We start from the raw sequence: 15,485 nt of genomic DNA, 5'->3' as shown, positions 1-15,485 counted from the left end.
CCCAGAGGGGTGGTGAGATGCCCCATATCAGCACAGGCAGGAGAAGCAAACGCCTAGGAAAACGGGAAACAAGTCCCACCCATCCCCTAGCTGGCTGATCCAGTAGCCTTCCCAAACTCAGTGTTTTCAAAGACGGGCTTTAACCACAGACTTTTTCTGCAGGAAATGTTTCTCCTTGTTGTATTTGCACTTCACGCTCCCCGGGGACTGCACAGCAAAGCTGCTCCTGCTTTTGGTGACTTATGCCAAGTCCCCCAGCCTCCACACCCCTTGGAAGTCCATTCAGGAAAACTGGCCACAGGGAGAAGTCTGGAACTCAGGCAGGGACAAAATATGTCTGAAGTTTGACTTCTAAGTGCATAAAGAGCAACAAACAAACAAAACCAACTGAAAACCCTACACACATGAAGTCCAGCTGCAATGATTCTGTTTTCATTGTAGGTAAGTCCAGTGTCTCTAACACAATGTTTACCTCTTCTGTGAACAACAACAAAAAGTTCTTTGAAACACTACAAATGATACGTAGTGGAAGCACTGAACACTTAAAAAGAGCAGCCTCTTCTGGGTCATCTTTAGAGCATACAGGCATTCACTTATTAATTCAGCACCTTGCTTCCACCAGTCCCCATTGCTGTGTGTGAAACAAGCCCAGCACAGTGCTCTCCTGTGCCATCTCCTCTGGCATGAGCACAGTCCTCTCTGCTGCCAGGCAGCATCAGCCAAGTCTTGCATGGTTTCTCTCAAATCCAGCTTTGTCATCAGCTACTTTCCAGGCTGGAAGCAATGCCCACCTGCTCATTGTAAATGCTGGTCAGTTTGGGTCTTCCAATGTCCAGTCTTAAGTCCAGAAAAAACAGCCATTCCTTCTCATCCTATCAAGTTACACCTATCAGCAGCAAAGAAAACAATGCAAAAAAGACATGAAAGGTGCAGCCTAGCAACTCAGGAACCAGCAATGCCTGAAGACTGTGCCCAGACAGGTCTGTTTCCTTCATCTCCTTCCCTACAGGGCAGGCAGAGCAGTGCCTACCTTCAGAGGGGCACTGTGAGGACCTGCTGCCAAACATCTCGAACAGCAGGCGTGTGATGGAGCTGCTGAGGAGCCTGACAGCACAAAGTGAGCAACTTGTGCTCCCCGGCACTGCTGCTCAGAAGGTTCCAGTCCTCTTCCACCAGGGAGCTATTTCTGTTTGGCCCTTAATGAGGCAACTGCCCTCAGAGCCCTTTGGCAATACGACAATGATTGCACGTGGAAAACAAACTCATCAAAAAAAGTGTAAATGAGGTCATGTCTAACCATGGGACCACACCTGCCCCCCTCCCCCTGGCCGAAGGACAGGCTACACCTGATCTGTCTGGTACTCAGAGGCTTCCGACAAGCTTTCAGAAAAGCTCAGAAAGTTTTCCTGGTATTCAGAACAAACTATCTCAAATCTGTAGTGCCTGAACTCCACTGCAAATGTGCCAAAGTAGCACAGGAAACACATCACCAGGCCCCACTGGATCCTGGCAGCGTACATATGGATGCCCTGCGCCATCAGGATGAAATCTGGAAGATAAAGGTCAAGGAAACCATCCTGGGAATGCCTGTAGGAACAGAGATGCTGGACAAGAGGGGAAAAAAGCCAACGGGACAGGCAATCAAATGTTGACAATCACAGTCACCAGTATGATGACCAACCTGGCTAGCCATCGTAAGGAGTGAGTGGTGCCAGAGGTGAAAGGGCTATCAGGTATCTAACAAGATGGAAACTGCCTATGGAATGCAGCAGCTGTTCTGTGCTGGTCAGGACTTCTGGTCCCAATTCCCACTGATAAACATCCACAGAGACAGACAGAGGTGTGCAGAAGTCCTGCTTAAATATCAAACCAGGCACTGATGTAGTCAGCAAGCTGTGAGGGCTCCCACTACACACCCCTACCTCCTCTGTGCACCTCTAACCTCACTACTCTCCTGTCTCAGAATTTTTTCTGCACAAAAACACATGATCACACAACCTCACAGGTAAAACAAACAATTCTTTCAAGAATGGGCTGTTACCCAAAATAACTCAATATTAGCTTATTCCTGGCCAATTGTTCCTGCTCTCTTAACTTACCCCAGCACAAACATAGACACAAGAAAGCAGCAAGTGGATCTAGCCCAAATAAATCCCCCAATGAATATAAAAGGGCTGAGGGGCAGTTGATACAATAAAATACTGGGTACAAGGTGAATGTGAAGCCTCGTGTACACCTAGTTGGGATGACTGCAGACTCTATAACTAAAACTCTACACCTACTCTTACCAGAAGTCAACACAGCTAGCAGCTCCTCCCCTCGCCGCCACAGCAACTTTTAGAGGGGAGGGCTGGCTGTAGCACCCTGGAGCACATATACGATCTTCAGATACCTGATTACCACCCTCTATCCTCCTGACGTTTTTTAATTTCAATATTTGACATGATTTCAAATGCTACTGCGTTGGTAGCCATTAAATCAAACAGATGTTGTTCTTTACTGTAACCATTTTGGAAATCACTAAGAATAAATGTTATGAACATTTACAGAGGAAGTGAGGGTCTAGTCCATGAGAAAAGCAGTGCAATCCTGTAAAACAGAGGTAGCAAAATGGTCACAGATTCGTGCCTTGAAAACCATCTGAGCAGTGCTCGTAAAGGACGTCTGTGAAAGCCAATCTTCCCTGCTGCAGAGTCAGCCACTGACAATACCCAATGTGCCACAGAGCACAATAAAGGATACAGAGCGCCACGCAGAGAGTGATGCTGGCCGATAAGGCGACTCGTGGAATCCCAGCCTTCCGTCCCTCATTCTTCAGGTTAATCTTGAGGGTGAGAGCAGACTGGATCCAGCATGCCAAGGTCCCAAAGCCAAAGGTCAGCGATGTGCCCACATTGTGGATCTCCTCATCGTTAGAAAGCTAGGAAGAAACAAAACAGCAATTGCCTGGACACCACAGGAATCACCTGTTAGCTACCTCAGGCTGCTGACAGGGTGGGATAGAGGAGAGCAAGAACCACTGGGATGTGAGATGGAGATGCTGTATCCTTTCTTCTGATAGAGGTGTAAGGCCTAAGATAACCAACAAGTCGACAGCTGTCACAGAAAAGCAGATCCTCTGTCCAAAACCAAGCACAGTGGAAAATGCAGTCTCCCAGGGATCGCTTCCACAGCCCCCTGACAAGACCCACCAATGCTAAGCTTGGGAAGAAATACTCCTCTGGCTTGACACAATGGTGAGGGCAGGCAAGGACAGCCTGACAGGTGCTCGTTCAGCTCCTCACAATGACAGCAAACTGCAGCCTCCAGCTGCACAGAGCAGTGCTGTCCAGGTAGTGGGCTGTTAGTGCCCCAGCACCTCCACTGAGCTAGCAGAAATGTGCTTCTGTTTTGGCAAGCTTCTCCCACCAAATGCGGACTGCTTGTTCCCACCTCCACCTCTCTCAAGCACTAGTGTCTGAGGCAACACAAACTCAATCCCACTGGAGTGCAAGTGCTTTTCTGCCTCTTGGCTGCCATTTCTTGTTGGGCTCAGTGACCGCATAGTGATGCAAAGGAACAGGTCAGCCACGTTCCATGAGCAAGAGTTTGCAAAGAGATCCCTCCAGGATGCAAAAACATTCAGAAAGCCCACTATGGGCAAGACTTAGGCTTTATATTTTCCCTCTTTCCTCTGAGGCTCTTCTAAATAATAAACCATCAGTGCATAATTCCTCCTTGCAGCCTTGGTTCCTGTTCTGTGATTTAACCAATTCCCAAACAACCCACAATCTGCAAAATAACAGACTAGTCACCCTGCTTCCACTGACCCCTCCTCTCCCCCCATTTTGTGCGTGTGCGTGCGTGTGTGTGTGTGTGTGTGTGTGTGTGTGTGTGTGTGTGTGTGTGGTGGGGGGGGGATTGGGGGGGGGGAGGAGTTTGAAAAGGGCAGGTTCAAATTACAGTAGAAGCAAAAAACAGGATTGAGCATGTTTTCCCAAGGCAGCTTGCACTGCATGGGACTTACAGCCCTCATGGTGACTCTAAAATATCAAATCTGTAATTTTCCAGCAATGTGATTTAATGCCACATTCAGCTCAGTAGTTAGGCAGGGAAAAGCAAGGGCTACAGTCTCATTACCACATGCTTTCATGGTTTGGCACAAGATCTAAGCAAGATCTAAGCTAACTAACAAGAAGTGGATTATTAGTCCAAAATTTATAATCATGAAGGATTCACAGCCTCCACTCTTCAAGAACAGGCATTTGCTCTGAGGGGGAGAAAAAAAGGAAGATGTCCAAACTGCTTCCTACTAGCTAGTCCCCGCCATAGAAATATTCCTCTTGCACCTAGATGCGGTTGTTACAAGGGCCTTGTAATTCCTAGTAGAGAAACTCTCATGGAAAAGCAAATCTATGTGTTTTTGGCCTGGGCCATGGAGTTAGCAAGACCTCCAGAACAGTTATATTAGTTCACACTTAATTAAAAAAAAAAAAAGAAGACAGACAATTTCCCACAACTGCTTTACAACCCAAACAGTTACTAATCCTTCAGAAAACAAGGATTTTTTCTGTATTAACAGCAAAACCATCCCCCTTCCTGGAAAAGGGGTTGAGAAGCCTTTCTCTGTTCCTGGCAGCTGAGGCCCTTTACTTGCATCCCAGCACGAAACAGAACAGGGAGAGCAATGGGATAGGGAAACCAAAGTGACCCACTCGCTCTCACAGCTCAGTTTTCACTGCAGACCTGACAGACACAGACTTGTGATCACAGTGAATGCACAACCCCACGGAGTAAGGCTGTGGAGCTGACAGCTTGACTGCCTGTCAAGCAGTTGCAGAACAGATGGAGAATTGCAGGGACCTCATCCAGGCACCCACCACACTGGGGAGAGCAGCAGCATTTCTCTGCTGCATCCCTCTTGTGGGAGTCAGAGGACAAGCAGGAGTTAGATTAACCAACACACATTTAATGTGAAGGACACTAAAATGTCTGCTAAATGTGCACGGGCAGCTGCGCATCTGCTAACACAGATGCAGGTTTAAACTTCCAGCTCAGTCCATTTACCCAGGACCATCTGCACCAAACCTCAGGGCTCAGGAGGCTCCCTGCTCTAGCCCACAGCAGGTCAAGCATGCATGAAAGAAATGAACAATTATCACAGTTCTTCATCTCTGCGTGTTCTGAAGCCACAATAAGCAGCAGGTAGAGGTGGCAGGGTGGGTATGAGGAGGGCTGGGGCGCAGCCAGATACGTGTAGTTCAAAGACCCAGGCAGACCTGCTCGAAAAGCAGGAGCCTTACGACACACACACAGCAGCAGTACCTGAAAGTTGCCGAGTAAGGTCATCCCAAAAGAGGCCAGGCACAATGCCACCAGGCCGCTGACATTCAGCCAAGGGTTCAACACCTTTGGCTTCAGCTGAATGAAGCGCAGGACAGCAACGACAAGTGCTGAGAAAGAAAGAGAGAGCACCAAGTAGGTAATTAGGTAAAATGCACTAAGGAAGTCACGTGGCTGTGCTCACGGCCATTTTCCATCCTCCACTAATTGCTAGGGACACTCACTCTTTGTCTGCTGGGGCTCACCTGCACTTTTCTATTGTTATTTCTACAGGACACAATCTTTACAGAAGAGATATATTGCTCCCTGTGAAATCGCGTGACCTTTTCCTAAAACGGCAATGAGAGTGACAAATGGTAATTAAATAGTCACCTTCCTGCTTTACGTGCAAAACAATGCTATTTTCATCTTCCAGAAATGCTAACCTTTCTAGCTTTAGTGGTTGCTGCTGGTTCTTCTCCAGCAGCAAAGGCTTTGACACAACTGAGGTCAACAGAAGCATGAGCTCAAGGCAGCTAATCAAAAGCACCCCAATGCAGTAGAGGAATCCAACCTACTGTGGCCAGCCTGTCCTCATCCATAAAGCACAGACAACATAAAAACAAATCTGCACTCTGGAGATTCCCTAGTTTCACTTCTTGCAGTGGGGAGAAGCAGCAATGAAAGCAGACTGTAGAGCTGGGCCTCAAAAAGCTTTGGCCCTCCTTCACAGCACCTGCCCTCATGCTCAGGTGACTCTGTCCTCATGTCTGCCTGGATCACGGTACCAAGTCAGACCCTGTCCTTCCATTCAGCCCTCAAACTGGAAGCAAAGTTGTTTATACAAACTGAGACCCTGGCTGGATAAACAAGGTCTGACCTTCAAACAATGCCACACATGAAAACAAACTTTATGGGTTCCCAAACTCCCCCCAGAAGTGATACTTGAAAACGAGGAAGTTCAAATCAGTGAAGTGTTTTACCCTTAATGCCTGCTGCTTGAAGAAGCCAGTGAACTTTCACAGCTTCAGTCATGCAATTTGGGAAGACGTACATACTAAGTTGATGCATTTGCGGACATTTCCATGCCAAAATCCTACTTTTGTAGCAAAGAACAGCATCCCACCATGCAATGAAAAACAATCACACAGCTTCCAGGCTAATGAAGCTCAAATGCATCCAGGCTCATTCTGTCTTTCTACAAATGAAGCCAAAACAATCCTGGCTTAATCAGTAGCAATCACAGCTTAAAGGATTTCACATCAGCAGACCTAAGAACAATGCGTATTGGATATTACTTATGTTTCAATGACTTCTTACAATAAATTAAGAGAGAGAAAGAAAGAATTCTCCTTGTGGTTCCTACCTAGAAATGCTGCCATGTTCATGACTTGGCTAAACACACAGCTCGCAGGGGGAGTGTCACCTGCAATACTTGGAAAACAAAGCGTACCATTGTAACTCCAGGATGGCAAAGACGGGTGAACAGCTATTAATCAGAACAGTGAGTGGAAAAAAAATCAGTCACTCACCTTATATAAGGTGGTCTTTTGGAACCAGGTTTCCTACAAGACACAAGTGCCCAGAAATTAAGATTCAAGAGCTTCTTTCCCATTTTGTTTTTACCACTTAATTATTTTAACAAAACAACTAATTGAAAGCAAAGCCCACAGACCCGTCTTACCTCTCTGGTACATTTAGTGCAATAATTTTGTTATCTTCCACTGCTATAAAGTACCTGCCAAGAAAAGAAGAAAAAAAACAACAATACAAACAGCCTTAAACCTCATTCTGGCTTCTATTCAAAGTATCACTCAATCTGGTAAGCACCCTGAAGCCCACTGACACGAGCTCAGGCAAAATCAGGACCCAAGGAGGCTGCCAGTGCTCCCTGTTAGTTTCCCAGCCTGGCTCCATGCCTGCCTTCCTGTTGCATCTGCTCTGCATGGCCAGGTAGAAAAGCAAATCACCGAACAGGACTAAAAATAATCACCCAAGGAAACATTTTCATTTTGAATCTGAATCATTTGATTCACCTGGTTCACTCTGCTTCCTCCACAAAAGCTGTTTTAGCAGCAATAGGCTCAGACAAACAGCTTAAGCTACTCAGGCTGCTGAAAAACATCCTCAGATCCAGGACCAAAGTCACATCCTACAATACATCACTTTCCAGGCTGAGCAGAACTGCTGACTGCACACTTCTCACTCCCAAATTCATGCTGCAGTTGTCTGCCTGCATGCCTGGGGAGAGCCCACTTGGGGAAACGCACACCCCATGTGTCTTTTGTTAAAAAGGGCTGCTGAGAAAGCGAGGCATCAGCACGATCTGGCTGGCTGGCTGTCCACATGCACGCTCTGCATTTGGGCTCTTCACCCCAAAGCACAGCCTGAGCACATCCCCAAGGGCTGTGCTGAGTCATTTACAGAAGAGGCGATGGAGGGTAATTTCTGCATCTTGGCCCCTTTTTTTTTGTTTGTTTTTTTAGGCAGTTTCCAGTAACACGTGCCAGGAGGAAGACAAGATCAGAAACTTGGCCTGGGGAGCACAGAAACTCGGGGAAATGCACGTGCTCCTCCACAGACTGACCCCTAACCCTCTCAAGTGCCTTTCCAGCCCACAGACACTCAAGAATCCCCCACGGCTTCACTCCCCTGATCTGCAGCAGGTAACTTACACTATCCATAATCCGGCTGATGTAAACAGGGTAAACACAAGGGGCAAAAACATCCACACACTGCATTTCTTCCTGTCCATACCTGCTAGAAACAGAGAGCAAAGTAAAAACAGGAGAAGAGGGCACAGGCAATCATACCCCTTGCCTCCATGTTGGAAGCAGCAAGAGCATCCCCACAGCAGGTGCCACTCCAAGACCAGCCTCACAACAGGCAGCCCAGTAGGCGTTGCCAGCCTTACCCACCACCGCAGCTGGTGTGAGGGGCTAAGCTGCTGCATGCAGGCAGGAGCTGCCATGCTGTACAGGAACAGAGAGCCTGCAGCAGGGAGGCTCTCTTCAGACACACTTAGGGAACCGAGGCAGCTCTCGAAGCATTCTCCAGAAGCAGTTTGTGCAAGGTCATTCCACCAGACCCGCAGCCCTCACCCCTTGCTCCTTTCCAGAGGCACGTGGCAGCACAGCCTCCCTACTGTAATCATTACCCATTCCACACACATCATATCGGCACAGTCCACAGAGCAAAGGGAAACGGATGCACATGTTCTCTCCTCACCCCCACAAAGCACACGACCAGCTCCCAGCCTGGCTACAGCAATCAGCTAAAAATGGTGTTCGGATGCGCTCAAAGGGGAGCCAAGCTCAAGTGCTGACAGAATGAGGCAAGACAAACAGGACTAGCCCTTGATGCTGTGCAAATGCTGCATGGGCCTTAAGGATGCTGTGCACATTCTCTCCTGAGGAAGTATTTGTCCTCCAGGCAAGATCCCACTGGACAAGGCTGTGAGATGCCAGAGCTGCTCCTGCAACACATGCAATTCAGAAATGCCCAAATGCTGCCATGCTCCAAACACGGAACACCTCACACACCCTGTGAGCCCTCTGACAACAGATCAAATGCCTCCTCACACTCTGTTGTCCTGCACAAACATTCCTTTCAGGTACCAGCATAGCAAACAGCAAACAACAGGAGGCTCTCCGCTCCAGTGCCCACTTTGCTTTCCATAGAGCAGCAGCTGTACATCAGCTGTGCTGCCTTCCTGCACCCTGTGCATTGCCGGAGGGGCACAACACAGCAGCATTCGATGTGAGGCCAGAGGGCTCGTCACACCCAGAGCCAGCCACGCTTACAGAAAACCGTAAGGTTCAAGCAAGGCTGAATCACAAACCATAAAAGAAGGATAACCTAGCAAATAAGATCTCTCCCTTGGCCTGGGAGCAAAGGAAACTGCATGCGGGGAGCACAAAGGCGTGCAAGCATTAAATACTTCAATGTAGCGAGCAGTCAGCTCCAGTGCGTACATAGATCTTCAGCATGGTGCAGCAGAAGAAATTGTGGCTGTGGGTGGAGCACATTCCCCCACCCATCTCATCTCTATTCCTCTCCCTGCACAAAGGACTCTGGTTCCCCACGACCCCTGCTGCTCCAGCTGCAGCTGTTCTGCAAGCAGTGCCCTTGCCTTTTTCTCCCGCAGCCCGTAAATATGCAGAGGCATCCCATAGCTGCAGCTGAGCTCCTTGTTCCCATCCCACTGGAGGGGAGCAAGCAGGTAGATGTCACCTCCCATTACAGCCTGCGTTTCCTCTGTGTGGTAGCTGCTGCTAGCACAGCTTTCTACTGGACTAAGCCAAGGCAACACAATTGTCTCAGCTCATTGATAGCAGGCCTTGTTGCTTACCCTTCCCCCTCAGGAAGGTACAAAGAATACACGGACACAACGAAAGCAGAAACTGGAAATAACATTCGTTTCATTACCGGCTTGCCACAGCTCCTCTGCCTTCCAGTGCACCTCTCCGCCAAGAAATCACAGCCTTCCCAACCCACTTCAGTGTTGTCTGATGTAAGGAAAGGCAGGTGGCACAGGGCTTCTCCCCCACGTCAGAGGCAACCGCAGCACATGGGGATGGGAAAGCAGCCCAAGGCTGGGAAGAACATCGTTGCCACAGCAGCTCCTTGCACAAGTGCTGTGCTGAAGGAGTGCATGTACCCCTGGTACCCCCTCCAAGGTAGGGCATGGAGGCAACGGCTGGACCAGACACCTTCTAGTTTTGTTCACTGCCACATCCTATGCATGCCTGAGGATGTTCAGCAATCCCTGTGTGGACTGAGGGTAGTTTAAAATCAAGACTTGCTTGGGCACATCATACTTGCACCCTGCTGCATTGACTGGGTGCAGAGCTAAATCAAATGGCACCTCACCTCTTAACAAAGGTTGGCATGTGCCAGCCCTGCACTGCTGTTACTGCCTTCACAGTAACCTACTCAGGTCCTGGGTTCACGTCTTCAAGGGAGGAGGCCACCAGCACCTCCATCAGCAGCCAGAGATGAGAGAATAAGGAACTGAGTGAGAACCCTCCCCTGAAACTGAGCCAAAAGAAAATGCTAAGTGGGAAAAATAACCTAAATTCTCCCTAGGAAACACAGAAACCATTTATTTGAGAATTAATTGCTCCATGGGGATGATGCTGAACCAACCTTCCCCACCTCAGCTCTTCTTTGTGTTGCTGCCACCACCAGAGATGCCAAATCTGAGCTGTCAACTCCAGCTGGCAGCACCAGCCACCTCAGCAAGCCTGTGCTTTCCCAAATACACCAAGTTCAAGAGGCAGTTGGGAATTGCACACACCTGTTTTGTCTTCTCATTTTCATTACTAAGGCTTGCAGCAAAGGGAAGCTTTATGCGACCTATGGCCCTGTGGTGACACAGGCTCACAGAGCTGACACAAAAGAGTTTTCAGGGTGGCAGCAGCCAGAGGCAGCCCACAGTCCCGAAAGCATACACTGTGGTTTCCAGTCCCTATTGACACAAAGCCTCAGGCTGACATCACAAAAAGCCTGCTATTGTAGGGCAAGGCACAGAGCAGCAAAGGCTTTTGCATCAGTGCCTCTGCAGAAGGTGTCCTGAGGATTTCCCTCAGCGTAGGCATTCTCTGCTGTCTCCATCACAGCTCTCATGCCTAAACCTGCTCATACAATCAGCTTTGTTCTTGCTGTCACTGCCCCATGGTACTCCCCCAAGCAATTAAGCTCCTCTTCCTCTAATGTAGGCGCTTCAATAACAGCAGGCAGCTTACCAAACCTACTAGTTCATCTAATGTAAGCATCTTAATTTCATCTGCCAAGAAAGCCACAGGCTCTTCCTGGCGTTGATTTTGCCAACAGAAGCGAACGTAAGGAAGGTCAACACTGGCATGCTAATGGCTTTGCAAATCTTAAGACTGCAAATCTTTCTCAAGACTGCAAATCTTTCTCAAGACGAGAACACGCAGAAGCATCTCAGGGGCCCATTCAAAAGCTGCACCATCGGCCAGAGCAGCATTCCTTCAGTAAGCATTTCACAACACCCGGCCATTGAGTCATTTCGGAGAATAGCCACCGAGCCAAGAGCACTGGGGGAAGGAGGAAGCTGCTCAAACCACACGGCAAGTCACAAAGCATGGACATTAGGCAGCAGCCAAGGGCAGCGGCACTAACAGGTCACATCTTGGTGAGCCCGTCGGTTTTAAATGGAGATCCCGTTAGAGCTTTCCATCGCATGCTACCAGTGAGAATAACTGCAGCCTCTTGACGCCTAATCACCGTAGCTGGAGGGACAGGCAGCAGCACATGACGCAAAGCACCACCCACAAGCCACGAATGCCAACATAACAAAGCACAGCTCCTTCGGATTTATCTCAAGCTCCTGAGCACGCAGTGACAGAGATAAGGCACGCCAGGAGCTCGCCAACGAAGAACGAAGCAGCGGCGTTAGGTGAACCCGCCGTCCATCAGCGGTGGGATGCCCCAGCACCCGGCTAACACCTGCGGGGTGCGCGGCCTCCGGGCTGCACGTGGGGGCAAGCACGCGATGCTCCAGCGTCCCCTTTCACCAACGGCTCTCCCTGCTCCACAGCTGGGGGGGTGGGGGGGGGGAAATCCAAGCCAACACCAACACAACACCAACCCCCCGGCGCTACAGCCGGTCCGGGGCCGGGCCCGCCTTCCTGGCATCGGGGTCCCGCGCGGCAGCGGGCTGCTGCAGGGAGACACGCGCACGCTGCAGCACCGGCCAGGACGCTCGGAGCGCAGCTCGGCTCTGGCCCGCTCGGCCCCGGGGCGCGGAGAGCACCGCCCGCGGCCGCCGGTTCTTACCTGAGGGCGGCGGCTGCTCCTCAACCTCCGCTCCTGGCGGCGACGGTGGCCGGGGGAGAGAGGAGGGGCCGGGCTGTCGCTGTCCCCATCCCTCATCCCCGCCCCGGCCAGGCGGGGCTCAGGCGGCGGCGCAGCCCTCCGCGGGGAGGGGCTCGCTTCGGTCGCCTTCGGCTCGAGCGGCCGAGGTGAATGCGGACGTTGCTCGGAGCTGGTTGCTGCCAGAAAGGAAAAGCCGGCGACCGGTCCCCAGCCTCTTCCGTCGCTTCGGGGCAGCGGTGGAGGTGGGAGCATGATGGTCCGGGGCCCGGCACTGCGGGGCTGCTTGTCCGCCTGGGGAAGGGCGGGGACACGAGGACATGCTGCTTTGGAGCTGCGTCCCTCAGGGCATCATCCCTGCAGAACACCACTGCTCCTAAGTTTCTCTGTGAGATCGCTTTGGTGCACCTCCAGGGCCTTCCTTGTCCCACCTTTGTGCCGTCGGACTTCGGTCATGGAAGTCACAGAATCATTGAGGTTGGAAAAGACTTCTAAGATCATACAGTCCAACCACACATCCATCCCTACCCCGTTCCTCAGTGACACATCTCTACAGTTCCCATCAGCACCCCCAGGGACAATGACTCCACCGCCTCTCTGGGCAGCCTGTGCCACTGCTTCACTGCTATTTCTGAGAAGAAATGTTTCCTAATATCCAACCTGAACCTCCCCTGGCACAACTTGAGGCCGTTCCCTGTTGTCCTATCCTGTTCTCCTCCTACCTAGGAGAAGAGGCTGACCCCCAACCTTTGCCACAACCCCTTATCAGGGAATGGTAGGAAACAACAAGGTCTCCCCTGAGCCTCTTTTTCTCCACACTGAACAACCCCAGTTGTCAGTTCACGCATATCAGACTCATCCTTCCCCTGTTCCTGTTGAGCTTTGCCTGCTGGGCCACGGGGAACCTGCCTGGCAATTTACCTACCCCAGAAAGGAGACCAGCTCCAATACACGCAAATACTCAAAATTACAGCTTGACTCCTGATGCCTTGCAGCTCAGAAAGAAGCAAAAGTAACCCCTCTTGGCGATGTTTGGCCATTACAGACTTGTTGTCATTTTGGTGGGCTCCTCTTCAGGGAAAGAGATAAATAAGAGAGAAAGAGGGAAGAAAAGGGAATTGCTCAGCATTTGTTTTCATTCCTGGGAAATGTGTGTGTTCTGAAAATAGATGTACCACCTGGTTTTCCTGTCCTGTTTCTTTCCACTCTCAAGCTGGAGCAGGGCTGGACTAAAAGCATCGCCCACCCAGTGCTGGGGGCGGGAGGAAGGGGCCAGGGATCGCTCAGAGCTGCGGCACAGCTAAATACAGCACCTGAGCAACTGTTCCTCAGCTGAAGCGATAGCCCTCGTTTCGTTAGCCAGATCATCTCTCATCAAAGCCATCTGTTCCTTCATCCAGCTTTTAAAATATTTTGATAGACTTCATTTCTCCAAATGCCTCACTGCTAAACATACGCTGTCTGAGCGAGCACACCTGCTGGCTGGAGCAACAGGCACACTCAGGGTTTGCTGGAGGGGCTGCTGACTGCAGAACACCCCCTCTCACCCTAAGAAGTATCCCCAAGTCCCAGACTCCCAAAGCAAGCTCTTCTCAAATTGCCAACACTATTCCCACTGAGAAAAAGTCACTAGGGTTTGTGACTGGAGCAGCGAGCGAAGGTGACTAGCTCCCTCAGGTAATACAGTACTAATCAGCTCTGATAAGCACCAGCTCATTTCTGTATTTCATCTCTTTCACTGTAGCTTTCCCTCAAGCGTCTTCCAAAGCCTGCAATAGGTGCTTTTGTACCATCGCCCTGCCTGCAGGCTTTGCTTTTGATCTTCAGGGATGCATCCGGTGTGGGGCAGAGGCATGGCTTCACCTGTGCTAGGCCCACACCTGTGCTCTGCCCTTCTGGCTCTAATCCCAGGTTGGCCACAGCTGGGAATTCTGATATAATTTTCCTAGAGGTTGTGAAAAGGGGCCCCATAACTGCTTGTGAGACACTTTTTATGTAATAGTACAGCTACGAAACAGCCCAGGAGGAAGACTGAGGTGCTACAAGCCCAGCCTGAGTGTGCTTTCAGGGCCGCAGCGTGGCAGTGGGTACATCATCAACCGTTACAAATCCCTCCACACCAACAGCCCTCCAGGATGTGAACACCCCCGTATCAGCTGACTGAAGCCTGCAGTTACATCACTGCACTGACAGCGTGGCAGGGGCTCCAATGGGCACAGGAGACCTTTCAGAAGAATGGCTTATCCCTAAGATCCTCCTACCCGAGCGCCTGCTGTAACACCAAAGGGCAGACCACATTTCCCATCTGATGGGCTTGTTTTCAGGAAGGTTAACTGATAGTTTCCAGGTCCAAGAAATTATCAGCCTAAGCCAGGCGAGTGCACAAGCTGCAGAGTGAGATAGGGACGCAAATATTGCCCCTGCTTGAAAAGCAACCTTTGAGCCGTAGCAGCAGATGCCCATCCTGCCCACACAAGGCACCTGTGCTCGAGTTCTGCATCCCAGAGCCATGCAGGACTGTGGCACAGTGCCCAGCACGATGGCACACAGCAGGATTGCTGCTGGCTTTCCCCAGCACAGTGGCAGGGCTGCCGGGCAGGAGTTCACACACGAGCTTTCTGCTCCACTTGGCCGCCTTTCAGAAGCTGTTAAGTGAACCCTGACACATTTCTTAGCTCTGGAGCTCATGCTCTCTCCTGAGCCTGTTTCCAGGTGTAACTCTGATGCCTGTGGGTTTTGCTCCCGTTCACCCCCTGCTCCAGGGGTCTGTCTGAATGTAGCACAGCCTGTACACCCAACAGAAGTGCAGATGGGGTGAAACAAAGCCTGGAAGCTCTTCTGTAATCAGCAGCCACAACCTCAGCTTTGTTCCATTTCTGCTGGCCTCTGTACCCAGACTGTGGTGTTTGTACGCAGCCTTAATGAGATTTCATTAATATTTGCGTAGCCAAGTACACACTGGAAGTTGCAACAGAAGCTCTCCTTCAATCATGTGCCACATCCCAGCCCATGCAGAGTGTTTCTCGGAGCTGACACGGGACAGAAAGGAGGAGATCTGCATGGAGGTTTCTTCTGTGGGAAGGAACAAATGATCTCTGGGCCAATGTTACAGTTCCCCAGAGCCTCAGCTATTCTGGCAAAAAAGGTGAAGACAACTGAGCCTCTGCTGAGCATGTCAGCCACTGTCACTTTGTGGGGCTAGTTGTTCACCTTACAGCACAGGAACTTACAGGAATCAGCTTAGGGAAGTCCAAGAAATAGCAGTACAAAAATAAAGATCAACAGGAAGACGAGCATGTAAGCTGCTGCAAAGTGATTTCACTGCAGTTCCCCACGCAGGAAAC

The 15,485-nt window shown here is 50.4% G+C and overlaps 1 protein-coding gene across 2 annotated transcripts; it reads right to left on the bottom strand.

Moving 5' to 3' along the window:
• Positions 1–410: 410 nt before the first annotated feature.
• Positions 411–12,157, bottom strand: TMEM150C (transmembrane protein 150C). Of its 2 annotated transcripts, none has more exons than XM_065736682.1 (8): positions 12,106–12,157; positions 7,977–8,058; positions 6,986–7,039; positions 6,834–6,866; positions 6,668–6,735; positions 5,305–5,432; positions 2,743–2,920; positions 411–1,549 (listed from the first exon to the last, which is right to left on the bottom strand). In XM_065736682.1, exons 2-8 carry the CDS (start codon positions 8,054–8,056, stop codon positions 1,341–1,343), a joined length of 750 nt encoding a protein of 249 aa, XP_065592754.1. In that variant the 5' UTR covers positions 8,057–8,058; positions 12,106–12,157; the 3' UTR covers positions 411–1,340. The 2 variants fall into 2 exon arrangements, with proteins under 2 accessions (XP_065592754.1, XP_065592755.1); XM_065736683.1 differs by having other exon boundaries at positions 7,977–8,061; positions 12,106–12,145.
• Positions 12,158–15,485: the final 3,328 nt, after the last annotated feature.

The sequence above is a fragment of the Cyrtonyx montezumae genome, unplaced genomic scaffold (assembly GCF_038088225.1).
Source record: "Cyrtonyx montezumae isolate F1298 unplaced genomic scaffold, pur_monq_1.0 scaffold_2, whole genome shotgun sequence".
In the NCBI taxonomy this organism is placed as follows: Eukaryota; Metazoa; Chordata; class Aves; order Galliformes; family Odontophoridae; genus Cyrtonyx; species Cyrtonyx montezumae.
This window is presented reverse-complemented; position numbering and strand designations above follow the sequence as displayed.